This window comes from Panicum virgatum, chromosome 2N, assembly GCF_016808335.1.
Source record: "Panicum virgatum strain AP13 chromosome 2N, P.virgatum_v5, whole genome shotgun sequence".
Lineage (NCBI taxonomy): Eukaryota > Viridiplantae > Streptophyta > Magnoliopsida > Poales > Poaceae > Panicum > Panicum virgatum.
Genome location: NC_053146.1, coordinates 63930515 through 63949541, shown reverse-complemented (window position 1 = coordinate 63949541; position 19027 = coordinate 63930515). Strand labels below are relative to the sequence as shown.

The 19027-nt window shown below is 40.8% G+C and overlaps 1 protein-coding gene across 2 annotated transcripts; it reads left to right on the top strand.

Annotated features, from left to right (window-relative positions):
- Positions 1-55: 55 nt before the first annotated feature.
- On the top strand, positions 56-18911 carry LOC120658508 (phospholipid-transporting ATPase 2-like). 2 transcript variants are annotated; one of them, XM_039936757.1, is made up of 25 exons: positions 56-228; positions 950-1146; positions 2333-2546; positions 2947-3063; positions 3836-3928; positions 4070-4244; positions 5125-5291; positions 6021-6125; positions 6686-6783; positions 6872-7014; positions 7375-7471; positions 7563-7672; positions 7759-7923; positions 8166-8320; positions 8395-8475; positions 8568-8688; positions 9163-9269; positions 10038-10169; positions 10549-10702; positions 16909-17026; positions 17123-17296; positions 17417-17468; positions 17965-18092; positions 18186-18336; positions 18419-18911. In XM_039936757.1, exons 2-25 carry the CDS (start codon positions 1025-1027, stop codon positions 18746-18748), a joined length of 3309 nt encoding a protein of 1102 aa, XP_039792691.1. In that variant the 5' UTR covers positions 56-228; positions 950-1024; the 3' UTR covers positions 18749-18911. The 2 variants fall into 2 exon arrangements, with proteins under 2 accessions (XP_039792691.1, XP_039792692.1); XM_039936758.1 differs by lacking the exons at positions 56-228; positions 950-1146 and adding an exon at positions 1284-1397.
- Positions 18912-19027: the final 116 nt, after the last annotated feature.

Below are 19027 nucleotides of genomic sequence, written 5' to 3'. Positions count from 1 at the left end.
CGGGTTCAACCCGTAGGTGCAAACGGTCTAGTAAACGGTTTACCCTTGACCCGTCGGGACCAAGCATTTCTGTCGATCTTCTTCTCGCCGTGACCCCGACTAGCTGCCGCTTGGGGGAATCGCCGGCGCCGTCCTCTGCACCCGCCGACGCCTAGATCCGGGAGGGGACTGTCGTTGCGAACCCGCCTCCTCCTCCGGACCACTCCCGCCACCTCCCCGCCGCTGTAGGTGAGATGCTCGCGGCTTCCTCCCCTCTCGCCTGATCTGCGCGAACCCACCGAGATCCTCTCGCTCGAGCCGTCGAGCGCACGTGTGGATGTGAGCGGAGGCGCTTGATCGTGGTAGTGGTCCTTCAGTCGTCAGCAACCGAGATCGATTTAAACAAACCACGAAGTTTTACTTGAGCTTTTAAGGTTTACATGTGGTTCTAGTTGGAGTCCTTGATGCATTGGTTATGCGGACTCAGTCACTCAGAACACAATCTCAATGCATTATATCATGCTCCGTACGTACCATTTGCTTGTGGCTTGTTTGGCACTTTTACTAGTTTTCTATGCACACACATGTTTCGAATTGCCAGTCATCAGGGTGCATCAACATATTATTCACCGAATGACTCCAGTATCCATTTCTTCCAGTAGACAGAATCCTATAGGTTTCTTGTGCAGCTCGTGTTTTTTTTCCAGGTGTTTATTAAATGATGTAGAATTTTCAATTTTGTAGAAAATATAATATATACTTCGCAAGGCATTGCCATATCAGATTTTGTAATATTTTTTGGTGTATTATCATTCGTAGTCCCAGTTCGTTGAAACTGAAAGAAATACATATTAATTGTATCACATTGCATACTTGACGTTTCAACAATAGTTGGTAGCCTAAATATGTCGATTCACATGTGGCTCCTATTTGGCTGCCGTTTCTTTTGCTGACATATATTTCTAACCAGGATTTTGCTCAGCTTATCTCACCTGGACAATCAAGCTGAAGAGATTACCATAGCGTGCATGGTTTTTTTTTGGGAATGAAGCGTTTTGTCTACATAAATGACGAGTCTTACCAGAATGACTACTGTGACAATCGTATTTCTAATACAAAGTACAGCCTATTGAACTTCTTGCCGAAAAATCTATGGGAACAATTCAGGTTTGTGACTAGTTGTATTTATTCAATGTTTTGAATGAAAGTATGTTGGCACAGTTATACATGGAAAGCCTGGTGACAAGAACTGTGATAATCAACTTGTCCGCATGTTTTAGTTACCTCTTCAGAATACAACATTCAATTGGTAGAACTCTGGTGGTGTGCGTAGCTGATATCGTTTGTCAACTGAAATAGTGGAATTGTCTCTTTTGGTTGTCTGTGTATTTCAGATGAGTTTGCTGCTGTCTGTTGAGGTGTGCCCTGATAATTTTCTTTAGTTTATAAATATTGAGCTGGGCAGTCTTCAGCCCCTGTTATTTCTCATATCTGTTTGTGCACATAAGTTTAGTACTTTATTTGTTTTTCATATATATGGATGCTCAGCATTGATAACTGAATTCATTTTACCCTTTTGACACACTGGGATGCACATGTACTCTCCTGGCTGAGAAACAGAGAAAGACATGTACTTTGCAAGTGAGGGGAAGTGGGTGGCAGACTTCGGGAGTCTGTGGGTGATGGAGAGGAGTTGTCAGGCTTGCTAGGGTGTAGTTGATATTATAAATGCAGTCTTTTGCTTGACCCTTTGTTACTGCTGCATGCAATAGGTTTTGACAGGTGATAGGATAAGTTCTTCGATCTTTTTTTAGCTGTGCCACTTCAACATTCTACTTAGATTTTAGTAATGCGGATGTTATCTTAGTATCTTACCCTTAGAAAATAGTATGTATGAAGAAAATTCCCATATCATTTTTTTTTGCCGAGCATGTGAAATTATTCCCTCCAACCATGTTTGACTGGGATACCTGAGTTTGTGTTGGCAACACTGTTGATGCTTAGTGCTGCTACAATGCTTCTTTCCTACTGAATTTTGAACAAAGGATGTTACATTTGTTAGACATTTTCCATGTAAAAGAATGCTCCATGCTGCCAAATTGCATCTTTTTGGTTGGCCAGTCATAGTTTGATCCCCCACACCCAAAACCATCACTAGTTTTTCACTAGGGTTTATGGTAATTACAATTATGGTCACTTTTCACTGGGGAGCAATCGCTAATTCGCTATAGATATAAATTGTATTCCTTTGACTTAAAAACCACATGATTGCGAGCATGTTAGACCTTGGTGTAATTGCATAAGTTGATTGGTAAGAATGGAAGAGTTACTCATGCATCTTTTAATGTTTCAGGCGCTTCATGAATCAATATTTTTTACTGATAGCTTGTCTACAACTATGGTCACTTATCACTCCTGTAAATCCTGCAAGCACCTGGGGCCCACTTATAATTATCTTTGCAGTTTCCGCAACCAAAGAGGCATGGGATGATTACAACAGGTATATTTCAGACAAACAAGCGAATGAAAAAGAAGTGTGGGTTGTAAAGAATGGTGCCCGGAAACATGTATGTTCCTATTCCATGTTCTATCATTTCGCAATGTGCATACCTTTGGGCTTTTCAGATATGCCGTTAAGCATTTAATTTGAAATGATAGCGAAAATCAGAAGTGTGTCTGTATCTGAAAAGTAAAATGCAAACTATATCCACATAACCTTCTTGTTTTAGGCATTCATAGCTAAATCATATAACCACTTTGCTACTCATGGCCAATAATCCATTTGAGGCATTATTCCTATTACAATATTTGTTGTGAGAGTTTGCTTCAGTTAGTTGTGTAGCTTTTACCTCCAAGGACACTATTGAGATCTAATAATTGCCACTGTACTTTCAGTATGTCCCTTTTCTTTTGACAGTTGTGAGAACTTTGAACCTATAAATAACTCTCCAATTTCTGCAAACATAGATTCAAGCTCAAGATATCTGTGTTGGTAACATAGTTTGGGTTCGAGAGAATGAAGAAGTACCATGTGATCTTGTTTTGTTGGGAACATCTGAACCACAAGGCCTTTGTCACATTGAGGTAAATAGATGCAGCACCCCTCAACACACCTTCTGTGTGTTTTCAGTCATATATGCATGGTTTGCTCAGGTGATAACTTTTGCTATATTGGCCATGTGGCTAAACTTTGAACTGCATTTAGGTCGTGGGCAACTTCAAGTCTTCAGCTCATGGATTATTTCTTTTAGTGATCCCATTGTGTTTTCATAAACCATACATTGAAATCTCCACATTAGTAATGCACTGTGGTTGGAATCCCTTAGCTTGACTGTTGTTATAGAGGGTGTTAAGATATTCCCTTATGTTCAATATGAGTTAGTTTATATTACTTAGTTTTGTTTGGATAGGAAAATATTATTCGTTTCATTGTGGAGCTATTGAACTAAACTCCACATCTGAGTTGATCTCATTTGCCTTTATGCTAAAATAGTTATCTTTCTAGCACCAAAGAGATAGCTCAAGTTGTATCCCACCTGTCGATTGAACAGTTTGAAACTACATTCGATATAAGTTTCCAATAAAGATGTCCTTTTCATTTTCAGGCCAAATACTGATGCAATAAAATTGCTTGTATTTTTTGTAGTTCAAGTTCGAATTTTTTAATGTCATAACCTAACTAATGAAACATTGTTACCAAAATAATCGTTGTTGGCAATGAGTTTTTTTTGTTACATTGAGTTCTTTTCTCCTTACATGGGACATGCTGTTGAGTTTATTGTTGTCCCGAGTTAGTGCTTTACAGATTGTATATATATTGTCATCCCATTCTTGAATTCTATATTTTTTTTTGTAGACAGCTGCTCTTGATGGTGAAACTGATTTGAAGACAAGAGTAAGTCCACCACCCTGTGTAGGGCTGGAGTTTGAGCAGTTGCACAGAATAAAGGTTAGATAATTTATTTTCTTTTTCTTTCTTTTTTACTGTTATGCTTTCATTTGACTTTTCCCTTGAGCAAAAAAGCTGGGAAACCCCAGTGTGGTATTCTTTCATTTAACTTTTTGTTACCTATATGACTTAACTAAACAGGGTGTGATCGAGTGCCCGATACCAGATAAAGACATACGAAGATTTGATGCAAACATCCGCCTGTTTCCTCCATTTATTGATAATGACATCTGTCCATTGACTATCAACAACACATTGCTACAGTCATGCTACTTGAGAAATACAGAATGGGCTTGTGGAGTAGCGGTTTATACAGGTAACTTGTTCACACACTATTAGGATCTTCGTTTAATTTCGTGTAACAAAACAAGGCTAATAGAAAAGGTGAGGAATGGGGCCATCCTACAAAAATCATGGAAAATGACCACTTTTTCTGGAATGTTAGTGAAATGTTGTATCAATATCAGTGCAAACTAGGCTGCTGTTGACAATGTTGATTAAGCTGACAACCTGGATTTGGATTACCTTATATTTTAGCATTCTTGTGGATGGGCGCTTGGTCAGTGTCTAGATCTTCATCACCTTCCGAAAAGGGTGTGCATTTTACCTTATATGCAGAAGTGCAATAACCTGGCAGCTCAACAGGTTTAAGAGGACTGCATTTATGTGAGCTACTAACTCACGAATAAATTCCTAAACGCATAAGGTCGTCCAGATCTTATTATTCGATATCGTTCAATTTTGCCCCTCCGCTACTAAAACTGTCCAATTAAACCATTTCCACAGATATATCTAATTACTACGAGATGGGTATTGATTTGAGCCAGTGATGCTTATTCAACAAAACTGAACTTAAAGGGCTTCATTGTCGATGAAAAGTCAAGGGGCTGAACTCAATGATATTGCACTTTAGCACCTTGATTGCACGAATTAAAATAGTTTGAGGTCTTCTATTAAGATCTTATGTTTAGCCTTACAACATTTATGTATGATATGACACATTATTAGTAGATCTTTCTGTTCCCATACCTCCTGTAAATCTAGTTTTGATGGTGTTATTATAATTTGCAAATAAGTGGCAAAATTTGTTTTCAATATTGTCCTTTCTACATATGAATCATATTTTGATACATGGATTTATTTTAAACTTCAACTTTACCAGAAGACTGATTATCGATGCAATCTCCACTTTCCAGGCAATGAAACTAAGTTGGGAATGAGTAGGGGTGTCCCAGAACCCAAGCTAACTGCTATGGATGCAATGATCGATAAGCTTACTGGCGCCATATTCTTATTTCAACTTACAGTCGTTGTCGTTCTTGGGGCTGCAGGCAATGTTTGGAAGGACATAGAGGCTCGCAAGGTAGTTTTCCTTGTAAATTTTCTTACCATGTCCTACATGTTAGCTTCACTGTTACTAGTGCACTGGTTACTTGCAAAGATAAAATATTGCAAGATGTAAATGTCAAGACTTTAATACGAATCTCTTTTCAAAAGTTCATTTTTTTGCCATTTTAGGATTTGTAAGTAATAAAAAGATGGGGTCACTTTGGAGGGACAAAAGATAGAAAAATAAACACCCAAATCAGAGGTGAAGAGTTTTTAGTGTTGGGTGTGTGCACTCGCATCTCTCACCAACTGAGCTATGCTCTACTCCTGATATGGCTATATTATTCAGATGATACAGGTTGAGGTAGACAGATATCTCTCCCTCACGCTGGAGGCTCTGAGATTGAATCTACTACTTCTTCCTTGCCTCCTATTACTGCATTGGGTCTCTTATATATCGAGCCCCCTAACAACCTGAAACAAACCAACTATATCTCTAAATATCTTAGGCAACCAAAAGCCTAACTACTGTTGGACGCCTGGCCCTTCTTCTTGCGCTGATATTGACGCCCAAAGAAAGCATACACAACAACTCCTTTCCTTGTGGCCTGAAGTCCAAGTAATATTCCCAACATGCTCAATGAGTTCTGTAATATTCCCAACCCAACATACTTGCATCTGTTAGCTGAATTATACATGGCCATACTGTTCTTTTGGTCCATCTATATTTTGCTGATCATCCATTCGTCTTCCTGTCTTGTAGCAATGGTATGTTAAGTATGATGACAACGAACCATGGTATCAGATTCTGGTTATACCTCTGAGGTTTGAACTATTGTGTTCTATTATGATTCCCATTTCAATAAAGGTATGTCTGAGGCTTTTGATTCACATGATTTTCGAGTTTTGATATTACTCCACTTCTCAAATGATGGCACAACTATTTCTCTGACAACTTGTTGGCATATATTTCAATCATCAACCTCTCCACAATATGGTGTTGCAATCATGTGGCGGTTACCATTTAATTGGTGCAAAAAAAAAACTTCTCGCAATTGCATAATTGCATTTGCATGGTTCCATATGCACCGGCAGGTTGTAGTTTCTGGATGTCCGGTTCCTCTGGTCTACCAACTGCAGCCTCCATATACATCATTGTAAACTGTTTTCCACTAAAAAATATTGAAGCCCTTGTTTGTTTTAGCATAGTTCTGTGGTCTGTGCTCTGCATCACATCCTGTATGCTGTGAAGGCTCTCCATTTTAGTTTCCTTCTGCATGTAGCGATGCTACATGTTTCTCTTTTCTTCAGTACGCAATGTCGCGTCGCAATGCTAGAAGGAAACATTGGGTGGTAGATACACTAATTTTTATTCATACCATATGAAGCTCTCACTGCTCACATGTAAGTTTTTTTTATGTCTTGTAGGTTTCTTTGGACTTTGTTAAAAGTCTATATGCAAAGTTCATAGATTGGGATGAGGATATGTATGACCTGGAAAATGACACACCTGCCCATGCAGCAAAGTAAGTAACCATGCATATTTCTATTGATAAGCAGATGGACAATTGCCTTTTTCCTTTGCTAAATCTACCATCTCACAATAATTTTCAGCACAGCAATTAGTGAAGACTTGGGGCAGGTTGAATATATTTTGACAGATAAAACTGGAACATTGACTGAGAATAAGATGATCTTCAGAAGGTGCTGCGTTGGGGGTACCTTTTATGGGAATGAATGTGGAGATGCACTGAGAGGTTGTATCTGATATTCAGTTAACTCTTTTCTTCCTGAATCTGCTGTTAATACTTGCACATGCTAGGATCGTTTTGTGCTTTCTCATTAATTTCTCAGAACACGATCGTATTGTGGGTTCTGCCACCTTCCTTGCCAGCTTTCATCTTTCGAAAGCATTAATCTTGTCACAGCATGGTCACACAAAAAAATAGCCTCTCTTTTGCTAGCTTTCATTGTTCTTCTTACAAGATTTTCTTCTAAATCTGTAAGCCATGTTAACCACTTCCACTTTTGCTAGCCATGTTAACCACTTCCACTTATTAGAACCTAATACTGTTGCAAGTTCATATTTATGTTGACTAATTGGTTTCCCTGTTTAGATGTTGAACTACTGAATGCTATCGCCAATAATTCTCCTCATGTCATCAAATTTTTGACAGTCATGACACTCTGCAATACAGTAATTCCTATAAAAAGGTTAGATCTTCATCCATCTGACAGTTTCACCCCACATCTTGTGTTCATTCTTATTATCATTTATTCTTGTCCTTTGGGCTACTTCTTCCAGTCCTAGCGGATCAGTTTTGTATAAAGCTCAGTCCCAGGATGAGGATGCTCTTGTTAATGCGGCAGCAAATTTACATATGGTTCTTGTCAGCAAAAACGGAAATAATGCAGGTAGGTTTTATGACTCCTAAATTTGGTTGTTTCGTTTCGTTTCACATGGTTGTATTTGCTAAATAACTAGACATCTACTTAAGCAGAAATTCACTTCAACCGGCGAGTGATGCGATATGAGATACTTGACATTCTTGAGTTCACATCTGATCGGAAAAGAATGTCTGTTGTCGTTTTGGATTGTCAGAGTGGCAAGATTTTTCTCTTGTCCAAAGGCGCTGATGAGGCAATGCTTCCTTGTGCTTATTCCGGTAATCGCCTCAATTATTGATTGTAGAATTTTCTCATATCCTTTATATATTTTGAAATCTGGCATTTATGTACTTTCTTCATATCTTGTGGCATAAATTTAATTCACTCTTTACTTAAGCTGTTTCTTCTGTTTGAGAGTTTGGCTGTGGGTCTTCACAAAGTAGAACATAGAAACTTTGTTGATGCAACTCAATTACTGAATTGTGTTTGACCTGAGAATCTCATGATAATTAATTTTCAGGACAGCAGACAAAGACATTTGTTGATGCGGTTGACAAATATGCTCAATTGGGGTTGCGCACACTCTGCTTGGGATGGCGTGAGCTGGAATCAGAGGAGTACACTGAATGGTCTCGGTCATTTAAGGAGGCCAATAGTGCATTGATTGACAGGGAGGTAATTATCATATTTTCTTAATCATTCCTGAAAAATTTCACAAAAAATAATTCCTCGATATTTGCTTTGCTCAGTGGAGAGTTGCTGAGGTTTGCCAAAAATTAGAACATAGCCTGGAGATTCTAGGTGTGAGCGCAATAGAAGATCGCCTCCAGGTTCTACTTTTTGCTTTGCTTTCATCTCATGTAACAACTCAGCATTCTTCTTTTTTGTGTTCACTGGTCCTTATATTTGGATCTGTTCATAGGATGGGGTACCAGAAACTATTGAAATACTGAGGCAGTCAGGAATCAACTTCTGGATGTTAACTGGCGATAAACAAAACACTGCTATTCAAATTGCTCTTTTGTGCAACTTAATTTCTTCAGGTATTTGTGTTTCTATAAACCAGGTTTTACATCTTTACTCCACTGTAGTTCCAGGAACTCTTTCAACTCAGGTGCCTATTCTGTATTCACTTTGTGGGGGTGTTATTGTAAAAAAATGCGATTTGCGCGGCAAAGTGAAAAGGAAACATATCTTGTGGTTTTATGCTTTTTTCCTTTTTGAATGAGGGACTCCAGAGTTCTAAAGAAGTTTATTGTGTTAAAATGTTAACCCTTTTTAAACTGAAAAAATGACAGAAGTAAATATAATCATGAACAAACTTGAATGCATAGAAAGAGTTTTGATCATACTAATTTGGGTATGTGGGCTTAACTACTCAAAAGTACATCCGGAGAGGGACTAAGAAAACCAGTGTCAGACTGTCAGCTGAGTAGCTCATCAAAAGTACATGATTTTTTTTCTTGATCAGGGGAAATGAATTAAATACGATTTTAACTTTTATTTCTTGCCTGTAGAACCTAAAGGGCAGCTCTTGCATATCAATGGGAGAACTCAAGATGAAGTTGCTAGAAGCTTGGAAAGAGTTCTGCTTACCATGCGGATAACGTCATCAGAGCCTAAGGTTCGTTAAGAGGGATTATGCCCCTGCCTCCACCCTGATTTGTAAATGTCTCATTTTGGTCTCTTAAGTATGTGGAAGGCCAAACAGACCCTAAACTATGTGCTTTTTTTGTGGGGGGGTGGGGGGGGGGCTATATTATTTGGTAATGTAACTCAACCATGGAAGACGATTAAAACACCCTCTCTTCTAAGCCCATCACCTGCTGGAACGAGGCACAGGCAACTGCAACAGAACCTCTCACTGGGTGATGAAGAAGCACATCTTTAGCTATATTGAAAGGGGGATTACCCATCTCTGCTACATCACTGGCCTGTGGCATGTTGACCTTGATTACTCACAATTACTTGCAGGTGGTCTACTGAGCTTTGGCTGTTCTTGATACCATTGCTTCAACTCTTGTCCAGACACCAAATTTTTAGTATGGTTGTGAATCTGCGCCACCATTGGCTCCTCTCCTATCTGAACTACTCCCTGCCACTGCTACTTCCTCATCTGCTACAGGACGTCCTGTTGGTTTCTTGCCAAGCTACCTTTCTGATCCCAACGCAGTGGCCTTGAGAGGGAAAAGACAAGTTTCCTGAATGAGTTGCTTAACCCTTTTCAAATATCATGATCAAAATGAGCCATTTGCAATTGTTCAGTGGCCAGTTGGTCCATGGGCCTATTTAAATATATGTAATATTAAGATGACTGTGTTTATGGCAATATCAACACCTTGAAGAAAGTTTGTATCTTGACTCGAAATATTTTTGTATTTGCTTGGAACAGGAGTTAGCTTTTGTAGTGGATGGCTGGGCACTAGAGATTATTCTGACACACTATACTGAAGCTTTTACTGAACTAGCGGTTCTTTCAAAAACTGCATTATGCTGCCGTGTTACACCGTCACAGAAAGCACAGGTGATTCTTTATGACCGGCTTTCTTTTCTTGCTTGAGCCAAATATATCGATCAGCATCAGTTATTTGTATGAATAGAATAAGTTTAAAATACAATTTAGTTTTGTAATACTAAAATAGCAAGATAGAAATGTGTTTTTTAATCGGACACCTGTATACTTTTTTAAAACTGTCGGACACCTGTATACTTGAGTCTATATAAGGAGCTTGTAAAAAGTGTGGTAGATTGCTTTTTAATTGAACACATGTATACATAATGATCTGGCAAAAGCTAATTTGATGCCCATAAAAGTTCTAATTGGGCCTTTGTTCTCTTCTAATCTTTTGTGCTACTCTGTTTCTCCTTGTATTTGTACTGATCTTAATACTCTTTTTCCGTAGCTAGTGAAGCTTCTAAAATCATGTGACTATCGAACGTTGGCTATCGGTGATGGTGGAAATGATGTAAGGATGATACAGCAGGCTGACATTGGTGTAGGAATTAGTGGTAGGGAAGGTCTTCAAGCTGCAAGGGCTGCTGACTATAGCATTGGCAGTAAGTACTTAACCTTTTTGAATATTTTTCTTCGGCTTCCACTATTCTATGTGCACTACATCTTATATTTATAAGATTTACACGTCATGGTTTGTGTATATCAGATAGTTTTGATAGTATTGCTGTTCTTTGTCCTCATGCTTTTGTTGCAAAATATCTTCTTTAATTCTTTGGTATGTCAACTCTATTTAGTTACTTCTGTGCGCACAACCATCTTCAAACCAGTTATAAGTGAATCATTTTTGTCTCTGTTAAAGTATATAGGAGAGTCCGGGAATACCAAATTCAAACTCAAAGCAAATGTTGTTGCATAGCCCAATTGTGACATCTCAGCTCTTTGGCAGACACCCACAGTTTGACTCCCTCCGACCATGGTTGGGTGATTACTTGTGTGGATTTTCTACTAGGTTTTCAGGGGATTGAAAGTTTCACTTGTAGATTGTGAAATTAAATATGACTGTACTAACCAGTAATTAATTGTCTCCACTCAACCAAAAAAAAAAGAAAGGAAAAAAGGATCAGCTAGTCAGACTGCTGTATTCCTTCTAGAAAAAGAGGGGAGCCTCAGGTAATTCTACCAATGACTATACGGTATTGACTAAGTTTTATCAGCTTCAAACAAGTGGATACAAACATTTCCATTTGCTCAAAACTTAAGATATACCAATATGTGTTCAGTTTCTGAGGCTTCACATGTAAATTAAGCTGTGAATTCAAATATATGTCCATTTTCTGTGGAAACATCATCTTATAATGTTGTCCAACTCCATTGAGATGATCATGTAGTTTGATATTTCCAGTTTTCCGCCCTTGACCCCTACTATACCCTGAGAAATATTGAGTGGTTGTAGGCTTGTAGCATGTTAGCTAAGAAAATATGCGGTCATTTTCATGATCTTTTTTCTAAGGTTTAGTGCTCAACTGGTTTGTGCACACTATGGGCTTAAGAAAAATATTGTGAATCAGATGGAGCATCTACCAAGCTACTATCAAAGTAGACTCAAGAGGTCCAGGGTGGAGAAAATCCAAATTTTTGCAGTTGAATGTTCAAGGTCAAGGTCACTAGTGTAACTTACATTAAAGATCGAAGTGAGAGAGCCATCCCAGAGAGAGAGAGTGAGCACAGCCATAGGACTTGTAGATATATAGGAGAAGATAATATGGGCCACATGGGCCTTACACTATGGGCCTTAACACCCCCCTTCAAACTCAAGGTGGAAGCGGAGGATCTGAAGCATTGAGTTTGAGCATGTTAAACCAATGTTGTTCTTGAGTTTGTGCCTTTGTGAAGAAATCTGCCACTTGCAGTTCCGAGGGCACATACTGAAGGTCAATTGTTTTCTGATGACAATGAGACCGAGTGAACGAGGCATCAACACCAATATGCTTTGTGAGTTCATGCTTCACAGGATCATGTGCAATCTGTATGGCGCTAGTATTATCACAGAGAAGAGGCGTGAGACCATCACAAGAGATACCAAAGTCAGCTAACAACCATCGCAACCATATAATCTCCGAAGTAGTGGTGGCCAGAGCTCGAAGCTCTGCCTCTGTACTAGACCGGGATACAGCTGCCTGCTTCTTGGACTTCCACGCAATAGGAGAAGAACCAAGAAAAATACAATAGCCCGTAACCGAATGACGATTGATGGGGTCACTCGCCCAAGTGGCGTCTGAATAGGCATGAAGGTGAAGTGGACTATCACGAGCATAGAACAAACATTGAGAAGATGTCCCCCTTAGGTATCTCAGCACACGAAGTAAATGGCCATAATGAACCGAGGTAGGAGCACTGACAAACTGACTCAAGATATGAACTGCATGAGCAATATCAGGTCTAGTAACAGTGAGATAGACAAGGCTACCAACAATATGCCTATATCGAGAGGGATCCTCCAAAGGTTTACCATCACTAGGACGAAGTTTCAAGTTAAGTTCCATAGGTGTCGCAGCTCTGCGGTGATCACTAAGTCCAGAACGAGCAACAAGATCTAGTATGTACTTAGATTGAGAAAGATAGTAGCCCTTTGTAGATTGCAAAACCTCAATCCCTAAGAAATAACTGAGAGGACCCAAGTCTGACATCTGAAATTGCTCACTGAGTTGCTTCTTCACATGAGAAATATGCTCCGGATCGTCACCTGTAATCAGCATGTCATCAACATATAACAAGACTAGAGTACGTCCTTGTGGAGAGAGATGAATAAATAAAGCAGGGTCATGCTCACTAGAAGAGAAACCAGCATCCCTGATAACAGAAGCAAATCTCTCAAACCAAGAACGGGGGGCCTGCTTCAAACCATACAAGGCTCGACGAAGACGACAAACATATCCAGAAGGAGCATCAACACCAGGTGGGGGATGCATATAAACTTCTTCATGCAAATCACCATGAAGAAAAGCGTTCTTGACATCCATCTGAGAGATAGTCCAGGAAGAAGAAGCAGCCACAGCAATCAGAGTACGAACAGTAGTCATGTGTGCGACTGGAGCAAAGGTTTCATCATAATCGCGACCTTGGGTCTGTTGGAAGCCTCTAGCCACAAGGCGTGCTTTATATCGCTCAATAGATCCATCAGATTTGGTTTTAATTTTGAAGACCCACTTGGATGTAATAGGCACAACCTGTGACGGTAAAGGAACAATATCCCAAGTGCCAGTACGATCAAGGGCAGCCAACTCCTCAGACATAGCAAGTTGCCACTCTGGAATGAGAGAAGCTTCCTGATAAGTGGATGGTTCGCCAACAACAACATTAGCACGAGGATACCCAAACATGGTGCGATCTCGTAGATTGTATCTTTGACCATCCTGTAACAGATCAGGAGCAACATGAACCGTATGTGACTCATCAACATTAGTAGAATCATCAACAGCAGGAGCATCAGGACTGGCCGAGGTGGTAGTGCTAGAACGGCGAATGTAGACTTGGGTGATAGGTGGTTTAGAAAAAGAATGGGAAGGAGCAGGAGCAGGAGAAGGTGAGGTATGTGAAGGTGGTGAGATGGAAATAGGAATAGGAGGGATAGTTGAAGAGGATGATGGTGTAGTGAATGGGACAGTGGATGGTGGTGTCACAGGAGCATTAGTAGTGGGTGAAATTGGAGGAAGGCACATAAAGGAGGTAGACTCTATGGGAGAATATGAAGAGTGGGTAGAAGAACTGTAAAAGAAAGGACGATTTTCCGCAAAGCTAACATCACGAGAAATACGAATGCGGCGAGAAGAAGGATCATAACACCTATATCCTTTATGCTCAGGACTATAACCTAGAAAAACACACTCAACAGATTGTGCAGTCAGTTTAGTCCGCTCGCGAGGTGCAAGTAAGACATAGCATGTACAACCAAAAACTCGAAGATGGTCATATCTCGGAGGAGTACCAAAAAGTACTTCCCCAGGACATTTACCGGCGAGCTTGGAGGACGGCTGTCTATTAATGAGATAAACTGCAGTGGAAACAGCTTCGCCCCAAAAATGAGAAGGAACAAAAGATATCAAAAGGGTGCGAGCCGTCTCTATAAGATGGCGATGTTTGCGTTCAGCAACACCATTCTGAGCATGAGCGCCAGGACAAGAAAGCTGAGCAAGAGTACCCTCCGAAGCCAAAAACTGACGAAAAGTATCAGATAAATATTCACCACCAGAGTCGGAACGAAACACTTTGATAGGAGCAGAGAACTGAGTGTGAATCATGCAAACAAAAGACTCATAAATGGAGTGCAACTCAGAGCGATGTTTCATTAAATAGATCCAAGTATAACGAGAGTGATCATCAATAAAAATGACATAATATTTATGACCACCCTTTGAAACAAAAGGAGTTGGGCCCCATACATCAGAATGAACAAGATCAAAAGGTCTACTAGAATGAGAAACACTAGATGGATATGGAAGTTGTATTTGTTTTCCAAGTTTGCAACCCTTACAATGAAAACTAGACTCGACAGATGTATGGCCTAAACATCCTGACTTTACTAAGGTGGACAAACGAGATCCACAGAGGTGACCAAGACGATGATGCCATTGGGCAAAAGACGCAGTAGAGACCGATGCAGCGAAAGACACAGGAGGCGGAGCCACGGTGGATGAAGGAAGATGCAAAGTGTCCAAAAGGTAGAGGCTAGGAGCACCTCTACGGCGACGACCAGTCCCAATCACAGCTCCGCTCCGACGATCCTGAACAAAACATGATGAGTCATCAAATCCAACAAAGCAATTATGGTCTGCAATTTGTCCTACTGAGAGAAGATTCATAGACAGCTGAGGTACAAAAGAAATATTGGGTACAGAAAAACGAGAATTGCAAATTGAACCCTGATGAGTAATATGACAAGATGTACCATCAGCTGTCTGAACTGAAGCACCATCAACGACTGTCTTGCAAGAAGCTAACTCTGACTGATCGGAGGTCACATGAAAGGAAGCCCCTGAGTCAAGAACCCAAGATGGTGATGGAGCAGCAGCAGATGAGGCAGCGGCAACAGACACCGAGCCTCTAGGAGTGGAACCAGTATCACGGCCACGAGCAGCACGACGAGCACGGAAGTCTGCCAACTTCTGCGGATAGTGAGCAAAACAATAATCTGAACTGTGATTGGTCTTGCCACAATGTTTACAAGGCTCTAAAGATGAAGCCTTGCGTCCGCCAAACCTCTGGGAAGCAGCCAACACACTGTGAGAGCCTGAACCAGGAGCAATAGACATAGACTTAAGATGGGTCTCTTCTGCAAGTAAGTCAGACAAGGCCTGTGACATAGTGAGAGTAGAAGAACCCTGAAGCAGTCGTGTACGAAGAGAATCGTACTCAGCTCGAACACCCATAACGAATCTATATGTAAGAAACTTCTCAATGAACTGATGTGCTGGACACGGATTAGCGGTGCATTCGGGTACCATGGAGGTCAAGGCACCCATCAGTCGATCAAATGCAGTGTAATACTCATCAATAGACATGTCATTTTGCTCAATGACATGAGTTTGCTGCATGAGCGTGTGTAAGAGGGCACCACTGTCCTGAACATAACGCTCCTTCAAACTGTTCCAAATGCCCTTGGCTGTTTTAAACTTACGAAGGCTCATAATCATGGTTTGTTTAGTACTACTGACCATAGCAGCCATGACTTTCCCATCATTAATCTCCCAGTCCTTAACAGCAGCGGCATTACTACCATCATTGTTAAGCACGGGTTTGTCATCAGTCAAGTGGGAAAGTAAACCATAGCCCCTCAGTGCAGTTTCAACAGAAAAGGACCATTCAGGATAGTTTTGACCATCTAAAATGATATTGATGACTATAGCATTGATCTGAGACATGTTGAAGTGTGCTACCACTGATCAAATCAACAAGGAGTAGCACAAGAAACAGAGACCAAATACCAGACGAGATGCAGCAGGAGCAGAGCAGAGCTTTGCCCAGAGGCAGAGCAGCAGAGACAGACGGGCGGATGGCGGCAGGAAGCCGCAGGGCATCAGGAGGGCGGACGGACGGGGATGAGGATGGCCGCGAAGTGAAGACCCGCCTCCAGCAGAGCCGCAACAGGTGGATCTGCGAGCGGAGACGAGGCGGAGGCGGAAGTGGAGGTGGCCGCGGACGGCGCGCGGGCGGCCGCGGACGGAGTGGACGGCGGCCGGCGGCAGCGACGTGCTGCGGGCGGCGGTGGAGATCCGCGCGAACGGCGCGGATGGGAGAGGACGGCGCGGAAATCCACCGGCGGCAAGGTGCCGCGACGCGACGGGCGACGGGCGAGGCCGCGACAGGCGGCGAAGGATGAGGACGAGGCAGCGCAGCGACGGGAAGGGTGGTGGCTCAGATCGAAACCCTAAGCTCTGGTGCCATGTAACTTACATTAAAGATCGAAGTGAGAGAGCCATCCCAGACAGAGAGAGAGAGTGAGCACAGCCATAGGACTTGTAGATATATAGGAGAAGATAATATGGGCCACATGGGCCTTACACTATGGGCCTTAACAACTAGTACCTAATAAATTTGCATACCTGAGATCTCATTTTGTATTGCTACTTAATATTTCACATATAGTTCCCTAGATGTGGTTTTGTCATGAATTTCATGTGAATTCACATCCTGTCTGTTTCCGTCTAGATTCTACAATAGTTTAATTAAACATTGGACTAGTTAATACTTAATACCATGCAAGTTTACAACCTTTCTGACAACTTTTCACACTTCTGCTTCTACTTGGCAGAGTTCAGGTTTCTAAAAAGGCTGATTCTTGTCCATGGGCGATACTCTTACAATCGAACTGCATTTCTTTCGCAGTATTCTTTCTATAAGTCATTGTTAATTTGCTTTATTCAGATACTGTAAGTCATACAACTTTAGTTCTTCTATTATTGTAGTTGGACAACTATATAGTGTGCACGGCTTTTTCTTAATGTTCTCATATTCTGTGCATGCAGTTTTTCTTTTCTTTCAGGCATTGCTGGAACTAGTTTATTCAACTCGGTTAGTTTGATGGCTTATAATGTTTTCTACACAAGCATTCCTGTTTTAACTACCGTCCTGGACAAGGATTTATCTGAAAAGACAGTGATGCAAAACCCAGAGATATTACTTTACTGTCAAGCTGGAAGGTAAATTATACCCCTTGCATGTTGTGTTAACGGCCCGTATCTCTTTTGCGTTTATTATCCTAGATAAATTTTATTTTGCTACAGTTTGAATTTCCTTCAGTAATTTGAATATTCTTGTAGGCTTCTCAATCCAAGTACTTTTGCTGGTTGGTTTGGTCGATCATTGTATCATGTAAGTTCTGTGTTCTATAGTATTACCCACTTTACTCATGGTCTGTAAATGGCAGTCTCTGCATTTTCACTAGAAGGGCTCAAGATGTTGTGCTGAAATTATGTATTGCTTGTTAAATACTACTGAAACATCAGAATTTTAAAAAAAAACTTGATAACAAATTGGATTAGTAAAAAGCAGAGAACAGTTGATTCTAGAATATTGCCTTAGGCCTGGTTTCTGATATCCAGAACCTTGGATTTAGCTCATGAACCCTGGAGCTACCTACATGTTCCTCGCACTTCCATTTTAAAAAGTGTACGCGTGCCTCATACACTACTGGTTTTCTGCTGTAGCCTTTCCTTAAAATCTCGGTGAAATCCATTATGTATACGTTGACCTATACTTAAGCAGATGACCCATCAAAGACAGTAACTAAGTAGTTTGAAGGAAGTTGAATTCGTATGTTTGTTTTCATGCGGTTAATGTAGTGTTCTCTTTTCCTTTGTTATTGCAGGCAATCATTATTTTCTTGATAACCATTCATGCATATGCGAATGAGAAAAGTGATATGGAGGAGCTGTCAATGGTTGCACTCTCAGGAAGCATTTGGCTGCAGGCATTTGTTGTGACATTGGAGATGAAGTATGAATTAGGAAAACTTAGATCGTTACTGTCCTAACTTAGATCTGCTACAAATTTTGTCAGACTGGTTCTTACTTGTCTTTTCACTTTCAGTTCCTTCACTTTTGTCCAACTCCTGGCCATATGGGGAAACTTCATTGCCTTCTATGTCATCAACTTCTTCATCAGCAGTATACCAGCTTCAGGAATGTACACAATCATGTTTCGCCTTTGCAGACAACCATCATACTGGATAACACTGGTGGTAAGCTTCTTTATATGTTTTTGCTTGGTTTTATAAAACGTCGCACCCATTCAATTGTGATCATAAGATGTCATTTTTCCAGCTGATCAGTGGAGTTGGAATGGGTCCTGTATTAGCTCTGAAGTATTTCAGATATACATACAGACCTAGCGCTATCAACATTCTTCAGAAGGCCGAGCGCTCACGGGGCCCAATGTACACCCTTGTGAATCTGGAGTCTCAACTGAGGTCAGACAAAGATAATATGGTATCGAGTTCCACAATACCAGTCAAGAATAAGAGCTCTGTTTACGAGCCTTTGCTTTCTGATTCACCGATGGCATCCAGGAGATCCCTTGCGCCATCGTCATTTGACATCTTCCAGCCAGCACATTCCAGAACATCTCACCCGAGAAATATAAAAGCCAATTAGTTTTTATTTTTCGTTTCCCCCCCTCCCGATCACAGTTTACTTCTAACAGTATACCAGAATGACAAAGCCAATAGCTATCAGCTGAATTAGTTGTTGTACAGTTCTGTTAATGTTTCTAGATATTGCCCGAAAAGATAAACTGAAAAGACAGAAGTCTTTTGTATTTTACACTGATAAACTGACGAGAGTAGGGCAGGGGTTAATAGGAAGTTAGAGCTGTGGAGACGCACGTTAGAGTCGAAAGGGTTCAGACTTAGTAGGACCAAGACTGAGTACATG

Excerpts from the sequence above, each read along its gene's own strand:
- LOC120658508 (XM_039936757.1), top strand. The coding sequence starts at position 1,025 with ATGAAGCGTTTTGTCTACATAAATGACGAGTCTTACCAGAATGACTAC. Across the intron at positions 1,147-2,332 it reads AATCTATGGGAACAATTCAG|GCGCTTCATGAATCAATATT; the intron begins GTTTGTGACTAG and ends TTAATGTTTCAG. Across the intron at positions 18,337-18,418 it reads CATACTGGATAACACTGGTG|CTGATCAGTGGAGTTGGAAT; the intron begins GTAAGCTTCTTT and ends TCATTTTTCCAG.